This window comes from Harmonia axyridis, chromosome 2 (assembly GCF_914767665.1).
Source record: "Harmonia axyridis chromosome 2, icHarAxyr1.1, whole genome shotgun sequence".
NCBI classification, from domain to species: domain Eukaryota; kingdom Metazoa; phylum Arthropoda; class Insecta; order Coleoptera; family Coccinellidae; genus Harmonia; species Harmonia axyridis.
This window is the reverse complement of record NC_059502.1, coordinates 13,680,772-13,708,104: the sequence shown is the minus strand read 5'-3', so window position 1 is coordinate 13,708,104 and position 27,333 is coordinate 13,680,772. Positions and strand designations below refer to the sequence as shown.

The 27,333-nt window shown below is 33.5% G+C and overlaps 3 protein-coding genes across 9 annotated transcripts; 1 reads left to right on the top strand and 2 right to left on the bottom strand.

Moving 5' to 3' along the window:
• Positions 1-1,054: 1,054 nt before the first annotated feature.
• LOC123672749 (ATP-dependent RNA helicase p62-like) lies at positions 1,055-6,781 on the bottom strand. 5 transcript variants are annotated; one of them, XM_045607021.1, is made up of 8 exons: positions 6,634-6,779; positions 6,456-6,484; positions 5,592-5,684; positions 4,310-5,359; positions 3,656-3,894; positions 1,759-1,937; positions 1,338-1,472; positions 1,055-1,202 (listed from the first exon to the last, which is right to left on the bottom strand). In XM_045607021.1, the coding sequence occupies exons 3-7, from the start codon at positions 5,654-5,656 to the stop codon at positions 1,341-1,343; spliced, it is 1,665 nt and encodes a 554-aa protein (XP_045462977.1). In that variant the 5' UTR covers positions 5,657-5,684; positions 6,456-6,484; positions 6,634-6,779; the 3' UTR covers positions 1,055-1,202; positions 1,338-1,340. The 5 variants fall into 5 exon arrangements, with proteins under 5 accessions (XP_045462977.1, XP_045462978.1, XP_045462979.1 ...); XM_045607022.1 differs by having other exon boundaries at positions 6,456-6,475; positions 6,634-6,738; XM_045607023.1 differs by lacking the exon at positions 5,592-5,684.
• Positions 6,782-8,080: 1,299 nt separating this feature from the next.
• Positions 8,081-15,546, top strand: LOC123672748 (ATP-dependent RNA helicase p62-like). 2 transcript variants are annotated; one of them, XM_045607018.1, is made up of 8 exons: positions 8,082-8,236; positions 8,355-8,396; positions 10,619-11,145; positions 11,351-11,906; positions 12,252-12,493; positions 14,009-14,187; positions 14,903-15,092; positions 15,280-15,546. In XM_045607018.1, coding segments are annotated over exons 2-8 (1,704 nt in total). In that variant the 5' UTR covers positions 8,082-8,236; positions 8,355-8,394; the 3' UTR covers positions 15,288-15,546. The 2 variants fall into 2 exon arrangements, with proteins under 2 accessions (XP_045462975.1, XP_045462974.1); XM_045607019.1 differs by lacking the exon at positions 15,280-15,546 and having other exon boundaries at positions 8,081-8,236; positions 14,009-14,219; positions 14,628-14,974.
• Positions 15,547-16,382: 836 nt separating this feature from the next.
• On the bottom strand, positions 16,383-27,281 carry LOC123672745 (ATP-dependent RNA helicase p62-like). Of its 2 annotated transcripts, XM_045607016.1 has the most exons (9): positions 27,096-27,281; positions 26,720-26,952; positions 25,602-25,895; positions 25,175-25,486; positions 22,419-22,752; positions 21,822-22,060; positions 18,960-19,138; positions 17,256-17,583; positions 16,383-16,828 (listed from the first exon to the last, which is right to left on the bottom strand). In XM_045607016.1, coding segments are annotated over exons 1-9 (1,929 nt in total). In that variant the 5' UTR covers positions 27,098-27,281; the 3' UTR covers positions 16,383-16,820. The 2 variants fall into 2 exon arrangements, with proteins under 2 accessions (XP_045462972.1, XP_045462973.1); XM_045607017.1 differs by lacking the exons at positions 26,720-26,952; positions 27,096-27,281 and adding an exon at positions 26,614-26,638.
• Between the last annotated feature and the right edge of the window lie 52 nt (positions 27,282-27,333).

Below are 27,333 nucleotides of genomic sequence, written 5' to 3'. Positions count from 1 at the left end.
AAAGGAAGCACAAGGTCTGAAATTTCATAGCCAAGATAAGGGTATGTTATTAAGCCATACATTTTATATACTGAGAGACATTCTATCAAAAAAAAATATACTTATATTATATAACAGCCTAGCGGAGTCAATAATCAGGTACTGTATTGTTGCTTGGGGGGGGGGGCGCATTTTACACTTCGCTGCAGACGGCACAGAACACTCTTATCAAAGTAATGTTAAAAAAAGATTGTACTCGACAAGTTTACTTTACGATGAGTCTAAATTATTGAATATAAGAGCTATTTTCATAAATCATTGTGTTATAAGGGTGTTTAAGAAAAATACGAGTTTCAAGCAAAAGAGTACAGGAGTGACTAGATCAACACATAATTTGGTTTTCATGTTCAATTTTTCAAGAAGTCGGTCACCCAAAGATCATCTCTATATTACTGTCCAAAATTGTTTAATGTCATTCCTACTGAACTGAAACAGAATAAAAGATTGAATGTCTTTAAATCAGAGCTCAGGAGTTTTATATTTGAGAATCCTGAGAGGTTTGCATTCGTATAGTATAGATTTCTGGACTACCTGCATGTCCGGATGAGTACTTACCTGCCGTCACTGCTTTCTCCACTTGTTTTTTTTTTTCAATTTTCGTCTTATTGCCAATTGTTAATTTGTATGTACATTTCGAGGAACGTGAGGGAGTGCAATGGTAAAAACAGACATTTTGTCTAGGTACTGTTGCACATCTCTCGATGTTTTTGAATGTAATAAATAAAAACTGTGAAATTACTGTACTTAAAATGTGAGAATAAATTTTGAATTTGAATTTATTCAAAAAATTAATTTTGTTGAAATTTTCAGTTGTCATGACGTGCCACTCGCAAGTTTATTGAGTAATAAATTGCTGAATTGAGAATTAAGGTTCATCAGAAATTCAATTGAAAATATGGCTCTTAATTTATACTATACATTTGTGGAATTTTTAAAAAATTCATTGAATGTTCTCTGTAATTTGGTAATACCACTTTTTCAAATAAAAGATGGATTATTAATAGATAAAAATTCATTTACATTGATATTTTTTTATTCACATAAAAACAGATATGTACAAGTTGGGTTGAGAGTTTGTGTATCACAATAAGGTCTTAAATAAATAAACTATGTGACGCACATTGGAATGCATCTTGAAATACTGTCAGATCATTAGAAATTACCTGGAAAAGAAAGAAAAAATCATTAGTCAATATATTGATAGAACTGATGATAACATATAATATTTTGAAATCACTAAAAAAAATGAATTTAACACACATATGCAAGAGCACGAATTAGAAATCAATAATACTTACTTTTCACCATTTCATACGTTTGGGTTGACTGTCCCTTCCTCCTCTATAAGACCCTCTGAATCCACCCCACCTGTTGTTACCACCGCCATAACCACCTGATCGCTTAGCCATATCTTCCAATTTAGGGTTCACGACCTAAATAAATTACAATTAGTACTCATATTCAATACACACCCCTACATTGAGAAGTATATTTAATGTAAATACAGATTCAGAAAATCATTTGTAGAATATGGAATTTTCAATGTGTTTGAATATGCCAGTCATCCAACAAAAAAATAAAAAATGACAAAATGAAGTGTTTGACTTAGTTTCCAGGAATCTCAAGCCTGCTTGACGAGTTTCTTTAAAAATTATAGATTCTATGTTCGGCAAAATTTCTGAATTTGTACGTTATACATAAAAAAATTTGATAACTTACCTGGTTGGCTTCCTTGAGTACAGAAACGAGATCCTTAGCTTGTTTCGAGTTATTTGGTGTGAAGAATGCATATGATGTTCCTGTTGTGTTTGAACGACCTGTTCTACCAATTCTGTGTATGTAGTCTTCAGACGAATTTGGATAATCGTAATTGATGACGAATTTAATGCCATCAACATCTACACAGAAACAATTTGGAAATTAAAAAATGCACCAATATTGAGCAATAATAATATTAAGTTACCCATCCTACATTTTAACCAATTCAAAGTTATGTATGTGTCTTACCAATCAATATTGATATCTCAATAGCAATAATGGTTTTTCAAGTTGAGCAAGATTGTTAAAGGAGTACAACTATTTTGATAGTTCTTTGTTTAAAATTTATTGATGAACGCAAAAATGTCCTACTTACTGATATTACAAAATGATATACATTGATATAGATATATTATGTATATCATTTATCATTCCTTAGACATGACAATTATCAATATTTTTTCGAATCTTTTTTTTGCTGCAAATTTTTGGCATTTTCTTCAAAAACGTTACTAGTCATTTCGAAAGTTTGTACATATTAATTTCTCTTTTAGGTAACTGACAACTTTTAAACAATATTGAATTTAAATTCCGAACAGGTAGCTATGAAAAGAATGTCAATCAATAATGAAAACAAAGCCTTTTGTATGTAATACTTGTTTGTTTATGAGAGTGAAGTCACTGAAGCCGCGATGCTATTTTTTATGGCACCTTACAACATCAACTTTTTAAATGACTAATAAAAATCATAGAAAAATGGCCAAAGATTAGTATTAGTAACATACAATATTTAATGCTTGGTTAAGTTTTGGTGACTGTTGAAATTTCAATGAACTTATTTGATAAAACCAAATGAGTTTTGAAAAAAATTTAAACATATATGAATTTCATCAGTCACTCATGCTAACTAAAATGATGGAGTACTAACCGTTTGGACGGATATTTTATATCCGAAATGATCTTGGAAGTTCAATGTCGACGATTTTTTTTGGCATTAGTACTAGCAGAGTAGAAAATCAGGCTCATGTGAATCTTTCAGAGTTTGCTTATGCGGAATAAAAATTTTCCGCACACAAATGGATTTCTATCAGTGACTACTTCCTGAAAGATCACATCTCTGTTGACCTTCTAACCTCCACAACACTTAGCCATCGTCCAAGGCTAAAATGCGTTAGCCCAGCAGAGGCACCGCAGAAATCAGGAATTGCATCCTTTAAAGAACACAACTTCACATTTTTATGCACATATTTCTACATAGCATAATAAGCTTATCCTGCAAGTGCCTCTGAAACAGATAAAAGGACATCCAGACTGATTAGTTATCTTTACAAATCCTATTACGTATTTTGAACACAATCAGCAACTGTACACAGTTTTATACAAAATAGACCAATACAAAGTTAAAAATTTCAACAAGTGATATTAATGAATTAATCAGTCTATCTTGACTAAGAAAACATGTTCAACTATACAAACCAAAATTTCAGAAATTGAAGTGAAATCCTCAAAGTGGACAATTTCAAAAATGAAGAGCATAAAACCAATAGTAAATATAATATACTCTAAAATTGAAATGTCAAAACAGTTGCTTCTAAGCTGGTGTTGCTTCAAATAAAACAAATTTATTGAATGATAAAAAAGTAATATGAAATTTGAGATTTTTGGAACAATCGAAATGAACAAAGCAATCATCACCAGCACAAATTAGTAGAGGATTGGATTCTGAAAAATTGACAACAGAAATAGTAAAAATAAGCTCTCATTACTTCCAGTCTGATGACCTCTAAGGCACTTCTGCCACTTGAACTCAAGATTTTTTTCCATCATTTACCAGAATCAACATTAATTAAGTGCTTACCTAAACCCCTAGCAGCAACATCTGTAGCTACCAAGATGGTCGATTTTCCATTCCTAAATTGCCTTAAAACATAATCTCTTTCTTGTTGGCTCTTGTCACCATGCATACAAACTGCAGGCCATCCAAATTTCCTAATAGTTCTAGTAATGTCTTCTACTTTACGTTTTGTTTCAACAAATATGATAACTTTTGAGTCCCTATCTACGTTGTCACCAATTTCTTGGAGGAGCGTGTTCAATCTGAAAGGTGTATGAAGAGTTAGAGAATCTGCTTATCAAAGAGTTTAATATAACAAAAAAAGTTAAAACGTTAGAGTGTAGGGAAACTTGAGGATGGGATCCAGACTCAATATGTGTGGACACCGAAGGCATATTTCCCAATTCAATTTACCTCATCATAAGCACTCATGTTCCACTGATAAGCAAGGTGGAATCATGCCAAAATGAGAGGATAGCTTTTTTGTTATTACTATAATTAATAATTAGGATCTACTTGTGGTAAGAAATTAGTTAATCTGTGTAGTTCTAAAACTATGCAAGTAAACCACATTTTATGAGATTCACAATAATATGTAAATCCAAACTAGAATTATTCAAAAAAAAAAGTTCAGTTAAATTACAATCAGATGGGTATAATAAAAAGTATGCTACTCACTTGAATTCTTTCTCGTTTTCTCCACACACATCCACTATCTGAAGAATGTTGTGATTGGCGGAAAGCTGAAGAGATCCAATGTTGATTTGTACATAATCGCTGAGAAAATCTTGTGCTAGCCTTTTCACTTCTTTAGGCCATGTGGCGGACCACATCAAGGTTTGCCTATCAGGTCTAATTTGACCAAGAATTTTACGAATTTGGGGTTCAAAACCCATGTCAAGCATACGATCAGCCTCGTCCAAAACCAAGTAAGTACATCTTTGTAAATTAGTAGTGCCTTTTTCTAAGAAATCGATAAGCCTTCCAGGAGTAGCTATAACAATTTCAACACCGCGTTCTAAATCACGAGCTTGGGGTCCTTTTGGCGCTCCACCAAAGACGCAAGTGTTACGTACATAAGTAGAGTGACCAAACTCGTTTGCCACCTGTTGAATTTGTTGAGCCAATTCACGGGTAGGCGCGAGAACTAAAGCAATAGGACCATCTCCCCTAGATAGAGGTTGCTGGTTGTTGATATGAACTATTGCTGGTAAAATGTATGCCAGTGTTTTACCAGAACCTGTTTGGGCAATACCGACCATATTTTTTCCACTCAAAGCAAGAGGCCAACCTTGAGCTTGAATACAAGTAGGTTTTTCATAACCCTGTGATTTGATTTGATCCATAACATAATCAGGAAAATTTGTTTCATCGAAATTTTGAATTGGACTAGGAGCATCTCCATCAATAGTTATTTCGTTAGATTGACGATATTGCTCTACTTCATATTCTGAACGTTTTTTCACATTAGGGTGAGGTTCATAAAAATTTTTTTCAAATGGCATCAAGCTCTTGGATTCCCAATTGATGGTCTGAAGACTATTCTGGTCATTCCAACCACCCTTATTTCCAAATCCGTTCCTTTGGCCTCCATAACCACCGCTTCTTTGACCTCCAAAACCGTTTCTTTGGTATTTGCCACTATCGTAACTACTCTTATTGTCGTATCCATTTCTTTGGCTACTAAACCCGTTGGATTTGTAGGAACTTCCGTTTTGTTTGTAAGACCTAGGAGAAAACAAAAAATTACTAAGACCCGCAGATATGTGAAAATAATGGATTGATTTTGAAAACGACGAAAACTTTCATACAAATATCGTTTGGGAATTTTCAATACACGAATTCCATAATCAATTCATTCAATCTCATTTTTAATCAAGTCGAATTGAAAATCGAAAATAGGGTGGGTGAAACTAACCATTAACAGAGTTAATTTTAAGTTAAGCAGTTATCTACTTACAAACTTGATAAACATGGTAATAAGCGGCTGGGTGCCCTTTTGACCCACATGCTGAATACTGCCATTGTCAATGTCTACTGTTTGTAATGACAGCTATCAATAAAAGAAAATAAAACTAGGTTACTATATATTTCCTACACGAAATCTATGCAGACAATGGAAAAATTTGGAAGAAATTATGTTGAGTTGTCGATGATGAAAACTAAAAAAAATTACAACTAATTTAACCTACCAACGTACTAGACCTAACCTAACCTACCAACGTACTAGACCAAAATCCGCCTAAAATGCAGTATGAAATTCAAGTTGAAAATTTGATGAAATATTGGACTGAAATTGGGGCCCTCACAGATATAAAATAAAATTATATCGTCAAGGAAGAATAGAATCAAATAGGTATCTACTAAATGAAAAAATTGAAGTATCGTGGCATGGGGTCCAATTTCGATGACGACCTGATCCGCGACCAAAAATATATTTAGATTCACAAGTTTAATGTTACTAAAACATTCATTAAATGCTAGGAATGCGATTGAATGAATTAATATATATAAGAATGGAAATTTATTTGAGAAATGATGGCAAAATGTGTAATGTGATTTAAGGTTAACTTACAATGTAAGCTAACCTATAAACCTTACATAAACCGGACGCCATGCTTTAGAATTTTAGATGAGTCATGTCAAATTGGATTGAAAAGATTGATCGAGTAAAACATTACAGAAACAAATCTCAAAGTTTCTAAAGATTCACAACAAATGAAACCGATATTTCAAAATTTTTTAATTACAATAAATATTGTGGTACGTGTACAACTCAAAATGGCGAAATACTCGAGGTAATTAGAAAGAGTGTGGTACTTACATATTGGAGAATTTCTGAATTTTCTGAATCTGAAAGAGGTAGAGAAATGGATTAATATCAAGGTTTACCTATAATAATAATTGTTCAATATATACATGTATAAATGATAACATTTATATATCGATGAATATTTTTATAAAAATTAGCTCAAATTATCCTATAATCTATTTCAACATACCTGTATCAATTTCTTAAGAAAATATGAATAATCTTGGAGAACAGTTGACAACTTGTTTCGCACTTAACAAGTCTTGACCACGAGATGGTTTAGCTTGGAAAGAACAGTTGCATGTTGAAGTATTCGTTTCTGCACGACTAGTAGTAGAGCGCAAACGCGTAACCATTCTTTTTCTTTTATCTTCTTCTTTCTTTAGGTACCTTCTTCATAACTGAAGGTTGGCGACTCCTTTCAAATTTAGAACTCTGTAGTTCATTAGAACATTCAATTAAATTGAGGCATTTTTAAAATTATTTAGAAATTAATTCTTGACTTGAAATTGGCATATATAATTTCCAAATACCAAATCTCGTGATATTACAATGAAAAAATGTTGAATCAGTTATGAAAAAGATTAGGAAAAAACTGATTTTCAGAACCCTTTGAAATAATTGTATATTTATTTTGAGTAAAGTAAATCCATAATTTTGGCACAAACGTTGCAATGGTAGCTACTGGAACACCAATAGATGAGCAATTGATAGGACTAAGATGTCTAAAACATCTTATATAGAATAACACTTCATAAATTATTCAGCAATTTGATTGCGTTTAGAACTTTTAAAAAATTGAATAATATTCTGTTCGATATTACTGATTTAAATTTTTTTTTTTGTCGACATGCATTCATCATTTAGGTATATGGGCTGAAGTAATTACCTATTAGGTCAATGACCAGTAATCATTTTCATTTATTAATTAAGGACTGTTATAATTAATTATATCTACATCATTTCAACTGAAGCGAATCTATAGCTTCTGATATATTGAGATAACAATACTAAGAATTATATCCATTTTTGAAAGTAATCCTTCTGCATCTTGATAATTACATCCCACCCAAGTTATTTACAAAAGTAGCTTTCAAAGGAAGGAAGAATTGTACGGACCACGAATTCTTCATCAGTCTATTTTATTTTTTTGAAATTAAATGTGATTAAATTTCGAATTCAAAAACAATTGCTGACTGATCCATTTTTAATGGATATTTAATTTAAGAGTTTTATCGTTATACTCAACTATGTATCTAATGTAATAATTATAATAATAATTTTTCATCTAAATGCAATATTAATTGCATGTCACGGCAACTCTGCTTCCAACATTGCGCATAACTCAAAAATCAATACATTGTCATATGTGGTGGGAAAAGGGCATAGTCAATACAATTGTTTTTATTAATAACATTAATAACAAGTTCAATATACATGTACTCGTAAATTATTAGAACAGAATTAAATGATTAATTATTATTAATGGAGATATAAGCTTTACTCATATTTGGAAAATAATATGAAAAATAATGAAACCGGAAATACAGGCTATATTGATTTGGACATTACTGAATTCTGATTGGCCGTTTTTCCGAAGAGGAAACTGTTGGCTAGATCAATACGAGGAAATCCTTCCCCTTCCATCACCAAGGTTTCCATTCCAATTTTCAAAGAGCAAATTTCATTCCAGCAGAGACCGTCAATTGGACAATAGTTCGGTTGGTCTCTTCGAGTTTAAAAAATATTAAGTTCAGCAATACTTGATTCAATATATTCAACATCTTTTAAAGGTGAGAAATTCAAGTTCTCAGTAAGAATTCTATTTTACGGAGGAAATGAATGATTAAATTGATGACCTACTATGGTAGACATTTTGTTTCGAAATTCAATACATATGTTTTATTTCAGAAGCTGAACTCTCAGACACTTAAGAAACTACATATTAAAAATGTAAGTTTATTTATATATGATGATTTTTATTCGAACATTTCAATTGTATTATATTGAATTTTTTTCATCATCGTTAAAATGTCAAGATTACGGTTGTACACCAAAAATTTTCCAAATCGGATTATGTAAAATAATTACGAATTATTTCTCAGAGATAAAAGATTACTCGTTTTTCTCTGAATTGAAGCGATGAATATGTAAATAATGTCGATAAGAATTTTTCAAGATGGCGACTTTGATATGTTTGAAAGCACCTGATATGAAAATAATGGCGGATCGAAAAGAGAAACCGTTAGAAGGTTTTTTTAGGTTGCCAACTTTTCTGAATTTCCGTCCAAGATAACCAATTCAAAAGTGGACTACTATAATTTGAGACAATTAATAGTTCTGTTTGATTTACGTCAAGATTAGGAAGTTTATCATATTATTTCAAATTACAATAGAAATATACAGGATGTTTATTTATTTCAAATAATGACTAATTCCTCTGAAAGTTTTGTTGAAACTTTTTTGACAGAAAAAAATACGCAATTTCTTCATTTCAATTTTTGTTTAATTTGATGAACGTCAATATCTCCAAAGTGCGCATGTCTTGCCTGAAAGGCTTTAACGATTTTGGATAAATTAATGAGAAGACTCCATTTTTTGTATCGGCGTCAGTAAACTGCTGAATTATAAAATTGAATAAGTAATGCGTGCAGTAATTAGGAAATCCCATGAACGTAATTACCAACAATCAAAATGATCGTATACAATTTATATTCCCGAAAACGTAGAAACGAGTTTCTGGTGCACATTTTTGTCATCTTTTAATTAGGCTATTGCAATTATACAATAATTTGATACAACTTTTTCATACAGTGTAATACTAATATACGGGGTGATTCCTCGCATTATTCTAATATGAATTATCTAAATACATGTACATATATTTTCGGAAAGGCTTCGTTTCCAAGATACAAGGTCTTGATTTTTATATTTGTTTTTTTTTTTTTCATTAACTTTTGAACGAGGGAACAGTAATAGATTACGTGGCGCCCCTATAAAAACCCAAAAGTACTTAAGCTTCAAATTCACTTCCTAAGCATTCTTCAGAAAAATGTAAAATAATGTTAATACCTTCAACTATTTAGAAATCCGTTGATTATAAAGACTTGTAACAAGGGTAGTTTTTTTGAGTAGATTTGACAGAGGAATCCATTATTTAAACTAAGAATATGCTAGAAGTACGCTCAAAAAAGTTATGAATCTCTATAAAAGAAAAAGAGGTGTAGGTGGCGCCCCCTACGTTCAAATTCGATTTCGATCCTCAAAAAACCTCTTGATACCAATGTTCGTTCAATTAAGGTCAGTAATTCGATAGTGATTTAAAAAGAAAATAAAACTTTAACTCTTTGTATCTTGGAAAGGAAGCGTTTCCGAACATATCATTATTTGGAAAATACAGAATATCAAATCACCTGCTGAAGTTTGTCAAAGTACTTTTGACCTTGTATAGGAAGTAGGAGATATGATTATTATGCTTCATTCAGATGATTAGTTTTGTGATTTCTGTTTGAATTATATGCCGCTTTTGTTTTATTACATACAATAATGAACTGTTCGAATCGGTCAAGGAAATAAAAGTACTTTGGAATTTTCGAAGTTTATGTTTTGGAACATATACAGTTCAAAAATTGGTTAAAAATGAATTTCGTTTGTTTGTGGAGTCGATTTTTGGAGATATGAAGTTTTCGATATTTGATTCCCTCATTTTTCGCCTTTAAAATCAATGGTCTTCTTCCTGAACTAAGGGGAGCAACCAAATTTTTCAATTAAATAAACATTATACGCCTTCACTGCATTATAAGTAAAAGAAAGCTGAAACATGGCTGAACCGAATCTGAACAACATAAGCATTTGCCCAGTAAACATCACGCCTAAAAATTAACTTTACCTTCAAATGGGGAGGAATGGAAGAACTCAAAATTCTCTGTTATCGTCCCTGAGCCACGCACGTTTATTATAACACTTATCTGCCATATAGGTATTTTCTCAAGCCAAAAATAAACGGGTTGCACAAGTTCTGTTCCTTCAGCAATCAATAGCTTGCAACAGAATCAAAAAAGAATAAAAAATTGTCAATCCATTAAATTCAAAGGTTCTTTATAGGAAATTATGTATTTTACTATTGTTGTATATAGAACTGAGTTCTTATCTAAAATTTATCATCCTTAATCAAGGTCGTTTGGAACCAAGCAGTTTGTCAACACCAGCTACAAACCCCGTCCTCAAAACGGTGGGGGATATGGCTCTCAAATGAATGGCAACAGAGGAAACTTTGGCAACAATCGTTTCCCCAGCAAACCAGCAGGAGGAGGATATGGTGGTCCTAGGAATGGAGGTGGCAATAACTTCCGTTCCCAAAATGACAACAGCATGTACGATTTTCAAGGGCCCAACAGTCTGGAAAAAATCAATTGGGGTGCGGAGACTCTGCAACCCTTCCAGAAGAACTTCTACGTACCTCACCCTGCTGTACACCAGAGAACTGCATACGAGATCGAGGAGTACCGTAGGGCCAAGGAAATAAGGGTTGAAAACAGTGCCCCTAATCCGATTCAAAATTTTTCTGAAGCTAATTTCCCTGATTATGTCATGAATACCATAATTAGGTTGGGCTACGAAAGCCCCACCGCTATTCAGGCACAAGGCTGGCCAACTGCTCTGAGCGGTAGAGATCTCGTTGGTATAGCCAAAACTGGATCAGGTAAGTTTTCATTATTGATTTTTTTTATTCTTGTATTTTTATGATTCATCACGAAATTTTGCAAGTTGCTTGAAATTGTTATTGGATAATTTCAACATTCAATATATAAAATTTCTTTTTATTAATATTGAATTTCAGTTAGGTTGTATCTATTTATTTTATATATTGAGTAATCATTATGTTTAACCTCTTCTTTATTTTACAGGAAAAACTTTAGCTTACATTTTACCCGCTATAGTGCATATCAACAATCAGCAAAGACTATCTCGTGACGATGGACCAATCGCGTTGGTATTGGCTCCCACTAGAGAATTAGCGCAACAGATTCAACAAGTTGCAAATGAGTTTGGCCATTCTTCCTACATCCGCAACACTTGCATTTTCGGAGGAGCTCCCAAGGGGCCCCAGGCTCGTGATTTGGAACGAGGAGTTGAAATTGTCATAGCAACACCTGGAAGGCTCATTGATTTCTTGCAGAGAGGAACTACCAATTTGAAAAGATGTACCTATTTGGTGCTGGATGAAGCTGATCGAATGTTAGATATGGGTTTCGAACCTCAAATTCGAAAGATCCTCGAACAAATCAGACCCGACCGGCAAACTTTGATGTGGTCCGCTACATGGCCAAAAGAAGTTCAAAAACTCGCGCATGATTTTCTGACGGATTATGTTCAAATTAATATAGGATCACTTCAGCCTTCAGCAAACCACAACATCCATCAAATTGTTGACGTTTGCCAGGAAACAGAGAAAGAACAAAAGTAAGTAGAGACAAAAAATATATTCCCATTTATTGATATCCATTTAGGAATTATTGACATAGAAGAAAGTCCAGTCGTGTCTTCATTTCTGTTTACATATATCATTTAAAATTGGTGCTAAAATTGTTTTATCGTTAAAATTAAAAATATACATATAACGTAGAAATTTTGAAATTTTCCAAAATATGTATTTTCTGACGATGACATTATCATTTCCAACTTAATTTCGATTTTCCAAGGCGCCCGGGATGTCGATTATTTCTGAACAGACTATGGATTAGATTGAAAAAAAAAATTATAGGTTACCATAGATGATGCGATTTAATGAGCCTTTTTTCTCCACAGATTGAGTATGTTGCTTCAGGAAATAGGAAACACAATGGAATCAGATTCAAAAGTGATTATTTTTGTTGAGACAAAGAAAAAAGTAGAAAGTATAACAAAAACGATTGGAAGCTATGGCTGGCCAGCTTTAAGTATACATGGTGACAAAAGTCAAAATGAACGTGACTACGTGTTACGGTCCTTCAGAAAAGGAGGGCAATGCTCCATTCTGGTGGCCACAGATGTGGCTGCCAGAGGGCTTGGTGAGTATGAGAAAGGGTGATGAAAAAAGAAACGGAAGAATTAAGTTAATTTCATTATTGAAAACCAACCATGTTCTTAAGTAATTTTATTGATACTCAAAAACTACATATTCGAGCTTAAATAGCTTACAGAATTTACAGAAACTACCCAACTGGTTTAACCATTTTATTCAGAATATTTTGTTTGTCGCAAAATTTTAAAGGGTATTATTAATTTGAATTGAATTGGAAATGGAAATATCTGATATTAACCATTTCTACACCAGAAATTTTATGCTGGATCAACTCTTTATATTTTCCAATCGGACAATATCAATATTGATATCCTTTTTTTTTTTTTTAAAGTTTAAATTCAAATTCTAGGTTTATGCTATTTTAGTTGCTTTTATTCATTTTGTGGTACTAATCAGTATGGGATCTGTTTGTTTGTTCTAGAGGCACATGCAGAATGAGCATATTATTGAACTGAAAATATGCCGATTGCGTTCTTCTCTAAGGATGCAATTTTTCCTGCGGTGCCTCCATGTTGGCTATCTTTGCTTAGCGTTGGACGATGGCTCAGTTTGGTGGTTAGAAGATTTCAGAGGGAGAAACTCTCTTAATCCTGGTCCTATCCTCGTCTCAGCTCTTCCTTGTCGTCTCTCTAAATTGCCTCTCGAAAGATAACTTTTCAGATAACCAAATCAGTTTGATTATCATTGGCTTACGAGAGATACCTCAGCAACTCGATAATAAATCATTTTCTTCAACAAACGAACGAAAATGAATGCTGAATTTCTCTTGAAATTTCAAATGAGAGGATATTCCAAATCAGGAATCGCCATGGAAAATCGATAATTTCCTTGTGCGAAGAAAGTTCTCCAAATCCTTTTTATTTAACCTTTAGACAATTTGGATAATCACATCGATTGTCATAAACAATCGACTCGAAATTTAATGCATCTTCCCGATTTTAAATCAGGCATTTCATGCCACTCGGGACAACCAAAATCTCCAAGACAAAGCGGTAAGGAATTTGTATGCGGTACATACAGATTCAAGTGTAGCCGCCCTTCTCTACTACAACTGTTGCCTCGAGGTCATTAACATTAACAGACTTGCGGGCTAATTCTAGTTCATGGTTAGTATTTTCATTATTGTTATTTCAATTTAATTTCTTCATTTTTAAGTTTTTGTTTGTTGGCAAAATTTGGACGTAGAACAGAAAAACCAATTTTGATTTACTTTCAATGTTTTTCAAGCTCATGTTATCGAACTGTTAATAATTCTTGTTGAAGCGTAATCGATTTTTTGAGTCGATGGTGAAAATGCGTTCTGAAAATTTGATCAAACACCAAATCTCGAAAATCACAAACAGCGGAATATGTACCTTTATATGTGCCGCCTGAAGAAACTCCATTTTGTACAGTGTGGAGGGTTCTGAGTTTTTCGAAAGATTAGGTGCCATAACTGGAGCTTGAAAGTGTCATAAATACATAGGCTTTCTGAATATTTCAATTTAACTCTCCGCTTTAGATGTTGACGGTATCAAATACGTCATAAATTACGATTATCCTCATTCCTCTGAAGACTACATTCATAGAATTGGCCGAACTGGCCGATCTGATACTACTGGAACGTCATATGCGTTCTTCACACCATCCAATTATAAACACGCCAAAGATCTGATCTCAGTCCTCGCAGAAGCCAAACAGGTGAGAAATACTTTCTTTTCACTTTCATTATTTTCTCTAATTCTGTGGTTATTCCGTTCATTCTTGCACATCTTGTAGAACAAAATCGTGCGAGAATATATCAGAAACGCACAGTTTTCATGGTTATATTTTATTATTTTATGTTGGTACTCCGAACTTTCCGCCACGGCTTTATCTGTCAATTCATCAATTTGCCTTAAAGAAATCAGTTCTGCCAACCAACATTTTTCAATGCAAAAATCACTAAAATATATTTACGGAAATATTTCATTAATTTCAAAGGAAATGCAATGAATTAGAGAAAATAATGTATAATACTCGTACAGACGGCTCATTCTACCACTCGTTCATTCCAAAACTCGCCACTTCGTGGCTCGTTTTTGAATTTTGAACTCGTGGAAGAATATCAATGCCTTCTGCACTTGTATTATAAATAACTATTCCATCTTGATTTTCCTCTTATTAATTCACTGGAGTCTTAAAGTATAAATTTGAAAGAATCTTTTCCTTTATCGTGGCAGACTAAACTGATTTGAATGACTCCATGACATAACTAGAATAACTTTAAAATGAAAATTTTCTCATTTACGTCCTTTTTGATCAATATTCGTTTGAATTAATTTAAAGTTGAAAGACCACAGCAACCATTACGTATATTATTCTTAATGAGGAGTATAAAAGTCTGAAATTTTATCGATATATAATTTCAAAACAGGTAATCAACCCCAAATTGAGTGAGATGGCATCCAGGTTTGGAGGTTTTGGTGGCAATAAGGGTAGATGGGGACAAAATAACAGCAATGGATTCCAATACAGAAATAACAATATGAGTAATGCACCAAGACGGAATTCAAGGTGGGGAAATACAGGAGAACAGAAACCATATGGCTCATATAACAAGAGTGGTGAGTCAAAACATTGAATTGAAATTATGTATTATTCTGTTTCTTTATAAAAACATGTTTTTCAAATACAAAATAAATTATTCTTAATTATTTTACCACTTTATCTCAGACATTGAGAAGAGTAACCTCATGAATACGAGTCTTGAATTATGAAAATTCAATACTTGATGATTTTTTTTTGTTTCAGTGTATTGAGAATTCCTGGAAGAGACCAAAGTTCATGTGATCAGTATTGTTTAAATTCCATTTTGAAGATTATTTTTTAAATAGTTGAAGAGTATTTATATGTTTAATTTCATAAGAGAAATATCACTATTAAAACGTTCGTCACTCATTTTTTTTTTATAATTTATCATAAGAATTTATAAATAAATGATAAGTGTCAATTTTCTATCATTAAAATACTGTGTCGAAACGTATTTAGCTAATGATTATTAAAGTTTGCACTTGGTTATTATTGTCTTTATTAATGAATAATTCTCACCTTTTCCTCTGCAACTCGCATATTTTTGGTGACAACATTTATGGCCAATCTATTTATTAAGAAAACAATAGAAGCCATTTTCCAACGGAGTAATTTCAAATAGTGATACAGGGTATGGTCCGTAAATCACCTTGGTTACTAAGTTAAGTAAGCTGGTGTTCTTTCTGTATGTCAAATTACTCCAAAACCAGTGACTATTTCTTAAAATATCGGTGAGTTACCTGTCACTAGAGCAACCGTACTTAAATTCTGGTTAGGTTCGGTAACCACGCCCACTCGGGTTGACAGTTGTCATTTTAATTTTCAGATTATTGTTTATATTTTCCATGATATATGACACTCAAAACCTTAATTATTTCAATTATGAAACAAATAACTATCAGAGCCATTAAAACTATTAGTTATTTACAAATTAAGAGATCAACCATTTATAACCTCCAAAATTCTGTCAATGAAAAATTCAATTCACCCTTAGAACATTAATAATAATAATAATCTATCTATATTCTAAGAATTTACCATTAACGAATGTCAAGCGGTCCGTAATTACGAAGCAGGTAACCTGAAACATTGTAACCGCTCTAAAAATTCTCGGCGATATACGGACCATCCCTTAAGTATAGGCAAGATAAATTGAGTTTCATATCAGTGTTTTCTCAAAATATGACTAGGTTTGGACAAAAAAATATTTAATGGTTTTTGAAAGCTGATACCCAGGATGAAAATAATGGTAATTAATTCTTTTCTTATCATGGTCAAATGGAAATTAAAGTAAATGGATATTTCTAAATAAATAAAGATAATGGTTGTTAATAATAAATTTTATTGAACCAAATTTCATTTTACAAATTACAGATTGAAAGATAAATACATTTACTAAAGAAAATTTCATTTGGAATTTCAAAACTGCATAATATGACTTTATTTGATTTTTTTTAACAGCAGTCTGAATATTTACAAATACAAATATTAATTATTTGTAGCATAACCCAATGATGCAGAAATTTTTGGAATAGAAAACCCCAATGTAAAAAAAAGATAAATCACAGATAGAACACATATTACCTAAATATGCAGAAAACATTTTAATTGAAGCTAAATATTCCAGAGGATAAGGATAATTTCTGTCAATATCAAATTAAAATATGAAATATAAATTATTCAGATCATTCCCGTCTTGATGCACTAAAATGAGGAATGCAAAAATACTGTGGCATCAGATGGGTTCTTCACTTTGATCGAATTCAATAATCTGAAATATAAAAAAAAATGGTTAACATCGATTGTAAATTCAAGGACATATAAATGAAATTTCTGATGAAATCAGTTCTTCTTAGAGGATAATTAATACTTCTTCATATGGAAGTCAGAATAGAAATATCATCATGAAAAGTTTAAAATAATACTAAAATTAATTTTGGTTGAAGGATCTACAAAATGGGCAAAAAGAAAAATTTTGATAGATTTGGTCAAAAATGTATCCCAAACAAGAAAACATTCAAAATTAACTAATTTTGAAAACAGCAGATTTTGTAAAGCCTTCACTTTCGTTAGACAAAAATAATAATTATATTATTATACCAACCAGAAGAAAAATCAAAAATTTCGTCTTTTGGTTGATTCAGATTCTAGCAAACTACCCGTTTACATATCAAATTAAAGAATTCTTTTCAACTTACTATCCCTATGTCCATTCCAACTATTGTGTCCATTGTAATGGCTTCTGTTTTCTCCTTGACTACTATTAAATCTCGAGTTCTGCCTAGGGCCTCCACTTCTACCAAATTGGGACCCCCCCATTCCCCTATCAGATGTGTGACCATTCATCATTTTACTACCCCCTCCCATACTTCTACCACCCATACGTCCACCAGATTCCTTGCCCCGGTAGCCGCCGCCATTTTCTCTATGACGGAAACCTCCGCCACCGCCGCCCCATCTGTTTTGTCTACCTCCGTAGCCTCCACCTCCTCTATTTGACAACTCCAGCAATTTGGGGTTCACCACCTATAAATGTAAATAAATTTTAGCTAAAACATTTATAGAATATAATCTTTAGTGTAGGAGATGAATGAAAAATCAGGAAAGTATCAACACCAGAACTTGTGATCTCCAAGGGTGCATTAATAATGAGTGCTTAAAATTTCTCGACGTCGAAAAAAATTTGTGTCAAGCCTAAATAGCTGAAACTCAGAGGAAAGAAAAGATAGAGGTGCCTTATAGCATTTGTTAACATCGCTATAACATTTTTGTTTACAAACACTTATAATGTACTGCGTTGCCATTCTGAGGAAGAAGTAATCTTTTCTCCGTTCTGTGGCATAGATGTTTTGCGAATATTCTGAGGATTTGGCAACACGGTTCTGTTGTTGTTATTGCACGTGTCAACTAGAGGTGCGTTAAGGGTTAACTGTTCATTTTAATTTCACGTTTGTAATCGGCGTTATTTCATACAAGTTTGTGAATTTTAAGTTACATATTGTTAATTTTAATCATGGTAAATACTCGAAAAACATGTATAGTGTGTAAAACATCGGAAATGAAAACCTAACCTATCATAGGTAAGTTCACGTTTAGAGTCCATAGGCGTAGAATATATCTCGTCTATGGCGTAGTATTTGTGAGATATCGAAAACTCAATTCAATGCTAACATTTGTAGGTTTCCTTCAAATAAAGAATTTAGCAAAATATGGTGCCACGTATTAATATTGCAAATGAACTATTTGCCGAAATATGCATATGTTTGTTCCAAACATTTCAGCACCGGAAACTTAATAAGAGGCAGTAAGTGAACCATTGACTACGCCACTGAAATGTTTACCGCCCCTCTAGTTGTCAATTTTGCAGGTTTGTTGTTGTCCTATCTCACATTATCATCATACTGTTGCAATTGATTACAATACAACGCTATTTACGTCTAAGGGCACCTCTATCTTTTATTTCCTCTGAGAGCTGAAATTTTTGACAACTTTCTGTTTAAAAACTGATTTTTAAATTTCAGTTCAGTCCAATGGGTATATTTTCAGTTATAAAGAAATAAAAATTTTATATGCGTACGACTCCGGAACCATTAAATCGATTTTGTTGAACTTGACTTGACCTTGAACGAGTCGAACCCAATAATTCGAGGCTCAAAATATGAACAGAACAAACATTTGAATAAAATGATAGCTCACTATTCCACTGCGCGCAAAAATTTTGATATCAATAGCTTGGACTGTAGGGAAACTTGAGGATGGGATCCAGACTCGATGCGTGTGGACACCGAAGGCATATTTCCCACTTTAATTTACCTCATCATAAGCACTCATGTTCCACTGATAAGCGAGGCGGAATCATGCCAAAATGAGAGGATTATTTCAAGTAAAATAATATAACAAACCTGGTTTGCCTCTTGCAGAACAGAAACCAGATCTTTGGCTTGTCTGAAATTGCTCGATGTGAAGAAGGCATAAGAGGTTCCAGTTGTGTCAGATCGACCAGTGCGACCAATTCTATGTATATAATCCTCTGACGAATTGGGATAGTCATAATTTATAACGTATTTGATGCCATCCACATCTATGAAAAAAAATTGGTAAATACATATTTTCCAATTTGGAACAATTGTCGGTATGGAATGATAAGCTTAGAGTTTTATCTAAATTTTTTTGTGATGTAAAGTTGCAAATAAATAAGTGAAAACAAGAGAATTGAACTGAACCTGGTGCAAAGATTTTTTAATAGTCTGGAAAAAATAATTTTAAATTTGGATAATAATCAGAAACCTAACCGTAAATGTGTTAAAATGGTCAATGAATAGATGAACACAAAGCAGTTTTCAATTAAAACACAATCCAATGAAAATTTTTTTTACAATTTCAAAACTTCTCTTTGACATTCCTAAAAAGACTGACAAATTAAGATATTAGATCGAAAGTAATCGAGAACGTTAGGTTTCATATTTACAAACACAAATTTTGGTTATTCTGCAAAATTGTTGTTAGCCCATTTATTGAAACACCAGTTAGATTCGAACTGTTAATAAATTATAGCCCTTTTGTTCTCAAACAAAACACATTTCAATACTGTAAAACATTTTTCATTTGGATCATGTTCTATTATCGAAAAGGAAGCTAAAATAAATTAGCATAATACTAACCATGACTTGAGTATTATTGAAATTCTCCATAGCAATTTGTCTTGTATAAAAACTAAGCTTTTCCGAGTTCGTTAAAAATTGCAGATTAAACTGGAGGGATGGAACTGCTGCAGTGAACAGATTCTGTGTACATATTCATCGTACACTCAAACTATGTCGAAGTACACTGCAGGACCGACAGGAAGACAAATTCTATACAAATTTGAATGACATCTGTTTGATCTCGGCATGATATTTGAAAAATATGCACATCCCACGATGATTGACGCTGAGCCGAGGCACACATATTTATTTAGATGTTAGGAAAAGAAAATTGAAGGAAGTCATATTAATGTGTGGAAATAGAGAGAGAGAAAGCAAAGAGGAATCTCCTAAATGTAGAAATATTTCCTAAAAAATAATTCTATTTCGGTTATGAATTGAAGTTTTACAACAAAATATAGCATTTTTTCCATCTGAATTTCATTGTGAATTTTGATTCTATGCTAAATTAAAAGTGTCAACAAAATATACTGCATAACCAGTAAACAACAATTAAAATTAACCGAAACACTGAAAGTAATAGTGAAGCTTCAAGTTAGTGTTTTATCAGATTATAGGTTAGATTTAGAAGTGACATCATTCGCTCCGATTGGCGTTTTAGATCACGTGATTGATGGCAGTATTCCATACATTGATTTTAATGAAAATAGTGATTTTTTAGATTATTTTTATCATATAAATTCCGTTAGTTTTTGGATTCTCTTTGCGGTCAACTAGGAAAGTCGGAAGGAATGGAAATCAAGGAAATAAGTGTGTATCAACAAACATGTGCCATCTTTGATGTGAGCGTAACACCGGGAGGGGCAAAGGTCACATCAAATCTTCCATCGGTCATCCACCACCTCAACTGAACTACTGCACCGGCGCGGGGCACAAGTAGCCAGCCAGAGGCACCGCAAGAAGCAGAATTGCATCCTTTAGAAGAACGCATCTGAGGCGTATTATTCAATAATGCATATTTAGCATTGTGCGCTTTCACTTTTGTTTTTTAGAATACGCTCATCCTGCATGTGCCTCTGAAACAAAAAAAGGGGATACCCAGACTGATCAATTCTGTTCAATTATGTTTCAGCAATAATTATTTTACATTTTAAACTTAGAATATAGTTTCAACAACGGACCGAGAAGAATAAGTGTGTCGACAGCAAGAAGTTTGATGGTATTGGCGGTGGCACTTTAATTAAATTTATTTTTTTTGTTGAAGCAGTCCATGATAAATACATTGAATGATGGTGTAATATCTGGAAAAAGTAGAAAACCGACACTTCAAATTAACAAAAACTGAAATATTCATGCAGATCAACCCAAAAACGATACATCCCAACATTAATTAGTTGGATTTAGATCCCCAACTTCAAAATTTTAAAACCTGTTGAAATTATTACTGTTATTTGTTCTGTCAAAGTATCGGCAGAATTTTAATTAATGTTATGGACATACTCATAGATCAACGATATTTTCCTAAGACTTTCAAGGAAGGATTAGTCGAAAGAGTTAGATATTCCGGGGTCTAGTCGGTCAGTTTTCCACCTGATGTTTCGCTTACTACTGTGATAAGTGTTTAAAGGTTGTAGATTTTAACTTGACTCTGGATTTCTCTAATCTATGTTCGATATTCTCAAAGAGTAAATATTCAAAAATCATCTTCTAGAATGTGCCTTTTTCAGTTTTTATAAAAATATCATTCCCCGTTGAAATAAAAAGTTGTGTACTGAAAATATATCATTAAAATAGAGTAAAACGGGAATATTCCTCATTTCAGTAAAATTTGTTCACATGTAATTTCACAGGGGAAAAAAAAAACTGAATTCTGAATGAAAACCAGTCTGGTAGATCCTAGGCTACTTTAATGCCAAAAATAAAAAAATTTAACTCAATTTCTTCAGAAGTTCTGTTAATAAAATGCCTCACATAAATATTAAAACATGAAATTTAGGACAACCACTCAAGTTCAGAAATAATGATTTTCTTATAGCGAATTTACGAATATTGATTTCTTGATTGGAGTCTGGTACTTTTCTTCAAAAAAAAAAATATATATAAGCTAGAATGAACACTTACCTAGACCCCTTGCAGCGACATCCGTAGCCACAAGAATGAAAGATTTGCCATTTCTGAATTCCCTCAGAACATAATCGCGTTCCTGTTGACTTTTGTCACCGTGCATACAAACAGCTTGCCATCCGTACCTCCTCAACTGTCTCGTTATATCTTCCACTTTGACCTTGGTTTCAGCAAAGATTAAAATTTTCGAGCCAGGTTCTGCATTGTTACCGATCTCTTGAAGTAGTACATTGAGCCTTGAAAATGACATTTATTTTCAGAATGAATTTTTTTCATTAACGGGAATAAAATTATTACAAATAATGGAAGTCAGTTCTTCTTAGAGGTATAAAATGTTATTTCATCAAATACAGTCAGATTATTTGATCATCATAAAAAAAATGTTTTTTCAACAATCTAATAATATATAGCTGGTGCAAATAAAAAGGGGAGAATTGACTGCAACATAAAAGTGAGATGCACAATGTTTGTATCAGCTGACCAAAGGCACAACAGTACTATTTTATCATTGGCTGAAATTCAGGACACAGCTATGTATTATAAGATCATTGTTTTCTTTTCAATTATATAATTATTGAAACATAAATAACTCACTTTTCTGGTTTTTCATTTTCCTGACACACATCGACAATCTGTAAAATATTGTGATTGGCGGACAACTGCAGAGAGCCGATATTGATTTGAATGTAGTCGTTCAAGTAATCTTCGGCCAGCTTTTTGACTTCCTTTGGCCACGTAGCAGACCACATGAGAGTTTGACGATCAGGTCGGATCTGTTCGATTATCTTTCGAATCTGAGGTTCAAAACCCATATCCAGCATACGATCAGCTTCATCAAGGACAAGGTAAGTGCAACGTTCTAAATTGGTGGTGCCCTTTTCTAAGAAGTCGATGAGTCTGCCAGGAGTGGCGATACAAATCTCCACACCTAAGAACAAAACCGTAGTTTTTATCGAGTCTACCTCTTTTTTTTCCATCATAATTCAATATCAGTAACTAATGAATAAGACGCTTCTAAATATATGCATTATCAAAATCGTGTTGTTTTAGTCAACATTTGCCATTCAGCTTAGAAAATGCAGTAGAAAAAACCAACATGCACCAGTGTTGACTACTTGTGAACACCACTGAAGCGGCAAAAAAAAAAACTGGGGTCTGTTGCACTTAACTACTTAGGCTGGTTTTAGAGTCAGGCTGACCGTCAGCGCTGAAGCCTACGCGCGTAGCAACTCGTTTCAGAGTCACGCTGAACGTCGTGAGGTACAGTCATGCCCAACCAAAACTTCAATCACACGACCAGTATCAATATCGCGATTCATTGTTGCGTTGACTTTCCCCGTCAGCGCGTGCGTTTTACGTAACAGAGTAACGATAACCGAGCTCGGTAGCGCGTCGGCGCCGACGCGTTGCGCGTACGCGCTCGATGCGCTGAGCCGTCGGCGTTATTCTAAAACGCTTCATAAGTAATCATACATATTAGGGATGTGTGGTTCAATTTCGACGAACCGGGTCGAACCAGATCCATGGCTGAGAGGACCCGGTTCAAAAGACCCGTTCAATTGACCCAATGGTTCTTTTCAAATCACTAGCTCAGATCGAATCATGTACGATTTGCGCATGATTCAAAGATCCGTAGATCTGGTTCTTTCGTTCTTTGTTTTTTTTTTCTTGTTAAAGAATGTTAAGTTAATATCAGCTTTGTATTTGTTAGTCGGTATGTTTTTTTAATCGGATCGTGAATTTGTGATAATGATTTTTTTGAGACATAATCATAAACATAAAGGAGATTATCCATTATCATAAAGTTATAAGTTACTGAGATGGCAGAATATATTAAATTGATATCTGGTTCACGAGATGATTATGGACCTTTCGAAAAAATTTCGAAATCTGATATATATTCCTCGTTCAAATTGATGATTTTGGAATATTTAAATGACTAATGAAGTAGAAGTAAATCACGAATGTACTTTGTACAGAACACTAAATTCACGAGGTCTTGAATTATTAATTTTAACAAAAACTACCTAATGATCATTACCTGTATCTATTCCAATCAAATAAATACAGAAGATCTGAAATCCCTCAAACTGATATTAACCCTAATTAATATATTTTGTTCCCGAAAAATATTAATTTTGATCAACTTTACAAAGTTAGGTTTGAATATATAGTTGAAAAAATTCCCAAAAAATAATGAACAATATTTAAAACCATAACATTTTCAAGAAATAATAATTGGTGCATCTAAGAGAGTGCAATTACAGAGCCCAGTTTCTTTTATTATCTATCATCTTTCTTCAAAACCGGGTGCCAAGTGCCGAGCCGATGATTCATTTGCGGAATGTATGTATTTTATTACTACCATAATTATGTCCCTTTAAGGTCAGTCCAAACCGAAACCCATCTACCTAGGCTCGGATAACGAACCATTCTATAGATCTTTGGGTCCTAAAAGATCCTGAGACTGAATGAACTGAATGTGAAAGTTTGGCTCATTCGGATCGGTTCGAACGAACGAAACATTTTCAGAGAGACGACCCGATCGAACCATTCGTTCTGAAGACCCGCGTCTTTTGATTCGTTCGTACGTGAACGACACATCCCTATTCATAAGTAATCATACATATTGGCCTGTCAGCGCCGACGGTCAGCGTTACTCTAAAACCAGCCTTAGCAACTTTTCACTTTTGAAAATAAATTTATTTGAACAGTGCAAAATTGCCACCCTGATATAACAAAATCAATGGCCACACATCGTCATAATGAATCAATAATCAAAATGGAAGTATTCATTTATAAAGTAAAAAAACTTTTTTACATTATCGCCACAAGTGAGAAATTTCATGAATGAAAATTAAACTGAAGGAAATTATGCAAAACAAAATCACAGAAATGCCATATTGAATATAATAAAAGTAACATATTTTACTGTAGAAAGTATCGAAACTCATGTTTTAGTGAAATTGATGCATCATGTTCCAATTACCATTATTATGCATAAATTCCTTATTTTATCATCAATATACTGCTATATTGGGAATTTAAAAAAAATTTGAACTACTTATTGAGCTTTAAATCAAATCAATTTCTACTTAATGATGTGTAGGGAAACTTGAGGATGGGATCCAGACTCAATATGTGTGGACACCGAAGGCATATTTCCCAATTCAATTTACCTCATCATAAGCACTCATGTTCTACTGATGAGCAAGGTAGAATCATGCCAAAATGAGAGGCTAGTTTATAGGTCATGCCAAAAATAAATTATAAGTATTAATATTATCATTTTTTTTCTAAATGCAATTTCTACACTTCTGAGAGTTGAATGAAAAGTTTTCAAAACTAACCTCTTTCTAGATCACGTGCCTGAGGTCCTTTGGGGGCACCTCCAAATATGCAAGTATTTCTCACATAAGAAGTACGACCAAAATCTGAGGCGACCTGTTGAATCTGCTGTGCAAGTTCCCTGGTTGGAGCTAAAACTAAGGCAATAGGACCATCGCCCCTAGATATAGGTTGCTGATTGTTGATATGAACAATAGCTGGCAGGATGTAAGCCAAAGTTTTGCCAGAACCAGTCTGGGCTATTCCAACCAGGTCTCGCCCACTCATTGCAATAGGCCAGCCTTGTGCTTGGATTGCTGTAGGTGCATCATAGCCTGAAATTGCCAAAGTGAGCTTGTTTAATAAACTGAAATCTGACTCTTCAAGAGCTAAGAAGACCTTATATAAGCGAAGTAAACTTGCTTATAACTCCGCAATTGAAATATTTACCTTGTCTTTTGATTTCTTCCATGACATAATCAGGAAAACTTGTCTCTGAAAAATGCTGGATAGGGTTTGGGGCATGGTTGCCATCTACTGTAACCTCTTTAGATCTGCGGTATTGATCAACCTCATATGATGATCTGTTTGCAACAGAAGCATGTGGTTCATAAAAATCCTTTTTAAATGGACGAAGACTTCTGAGATTCCAGTTAATTTTGCGCAACCTGTTACCTGCCCCAAGATTACCACCTTTGGGCATAGAACGAGAGGAAGAACCAAAAGAACGTCCACCACCTCCACCTGAAAGATATAGAAAGTTAAGTATAATTCAAAAGGTGCTAAAAATCATCACATATTTTCTTTTTAAATGTCCTTTAATTACGAAGGTGTGTCTTCTATACATGAATCAAGTTTTTCTCAAGGATAAGACTACAGCAAGTTGAAATGTATGTGAAGGAATCAAATGAAAACCAATTTTTATTGCTCTTAGACAAGGGTATCAAAGTAAGTACATGAAAATCCTTCCTTGATCCTCTCACCTTGAGAATAGTTCCACAAATTTTGAAGGCTAAATGAAACTACTTTGTATAAAATATGAGAAGAGAGAATTTATACACAATTTGAAATATGTTATGGTCATTTAATACATAAGGTAGTTCTTGTAGCAAATCAGATTATTGAGAATATTAAAACAAATGGTAAATTCTTGAAGAACGATTCACAGAATTTTTATTAAAAAAATACTACTGCTCTATCATAAGTTATGAAGATTAAAACTACACATTATGATTCCAAAGTTCAGAAATGTAATATCTACTAATTGTGTGTAGGGAAACTTGAGGATGGGATCCAGACTCAATATGTGTGGACACCGAAGGCATATTTCCCAATTTAATTTACCTCTTCATAAGCACTCATGTTCCACTGATAAGCAAGGCAGAATCATGCCAAAATGAGAGGCTTGTTCAAGAACAAGCTACTGCATAAAATTAAACATTCATTTGAAAAGATAGCATACCTTTTGATCACTCCAAATTTTGTGATTAGGAAAAATTCATGTATAGAAAAATGAAATTTTTGCCCGTTTGAGACCGACTCAGTAAGGTTTTTTCACGACCCTATACCTGCTGCGCGATTTCCTCCACGTCCGACAGAACCCCCTAATCCACCTCTGGGTCTGCCTCCAACTCGGCTTGGGGGGCTCCCATTACTCTTGAAACTGGTGGAAGGTCCACGTTCATAACCATTCCTTTGGTTATTGTTATTGAAACCTCCATTCATGCTACGGCCGCCACTGTTGCCATTGCCACTACTACGAAAGCCACCACTGCCTCCATTATGTCTACTACCGTATGACCTATTACGGAACATTGATAAGTTATGACCTTTTTTTCAAAAATTTTTTTCAATATGTGCCTACTGTTTTTCGAGATTAAATTAATGACAAATTCTATTCAAGATGGCGTCCGACCGTAAGAAAAGCCACAGAAATATACTTACATTATCTGCCTGTAAGAACTCTTGATGAACTTCGAAAATATACAAATATAAATTTGTATTCAGATGTGGTCAACAAACGAAATATAACTATTTATAGTATACAAGAGTTGGGCTAAAAACTTGGTCAACCAAATTCAAGTCGGTAAAACGGGCTGGAGGAACGAGAAGACAAAGGCAGAGAAATTCTGGATAATATCGGTTTTCGATGTACAGTTTTGGTGGGAGGTGCGCAACGTTT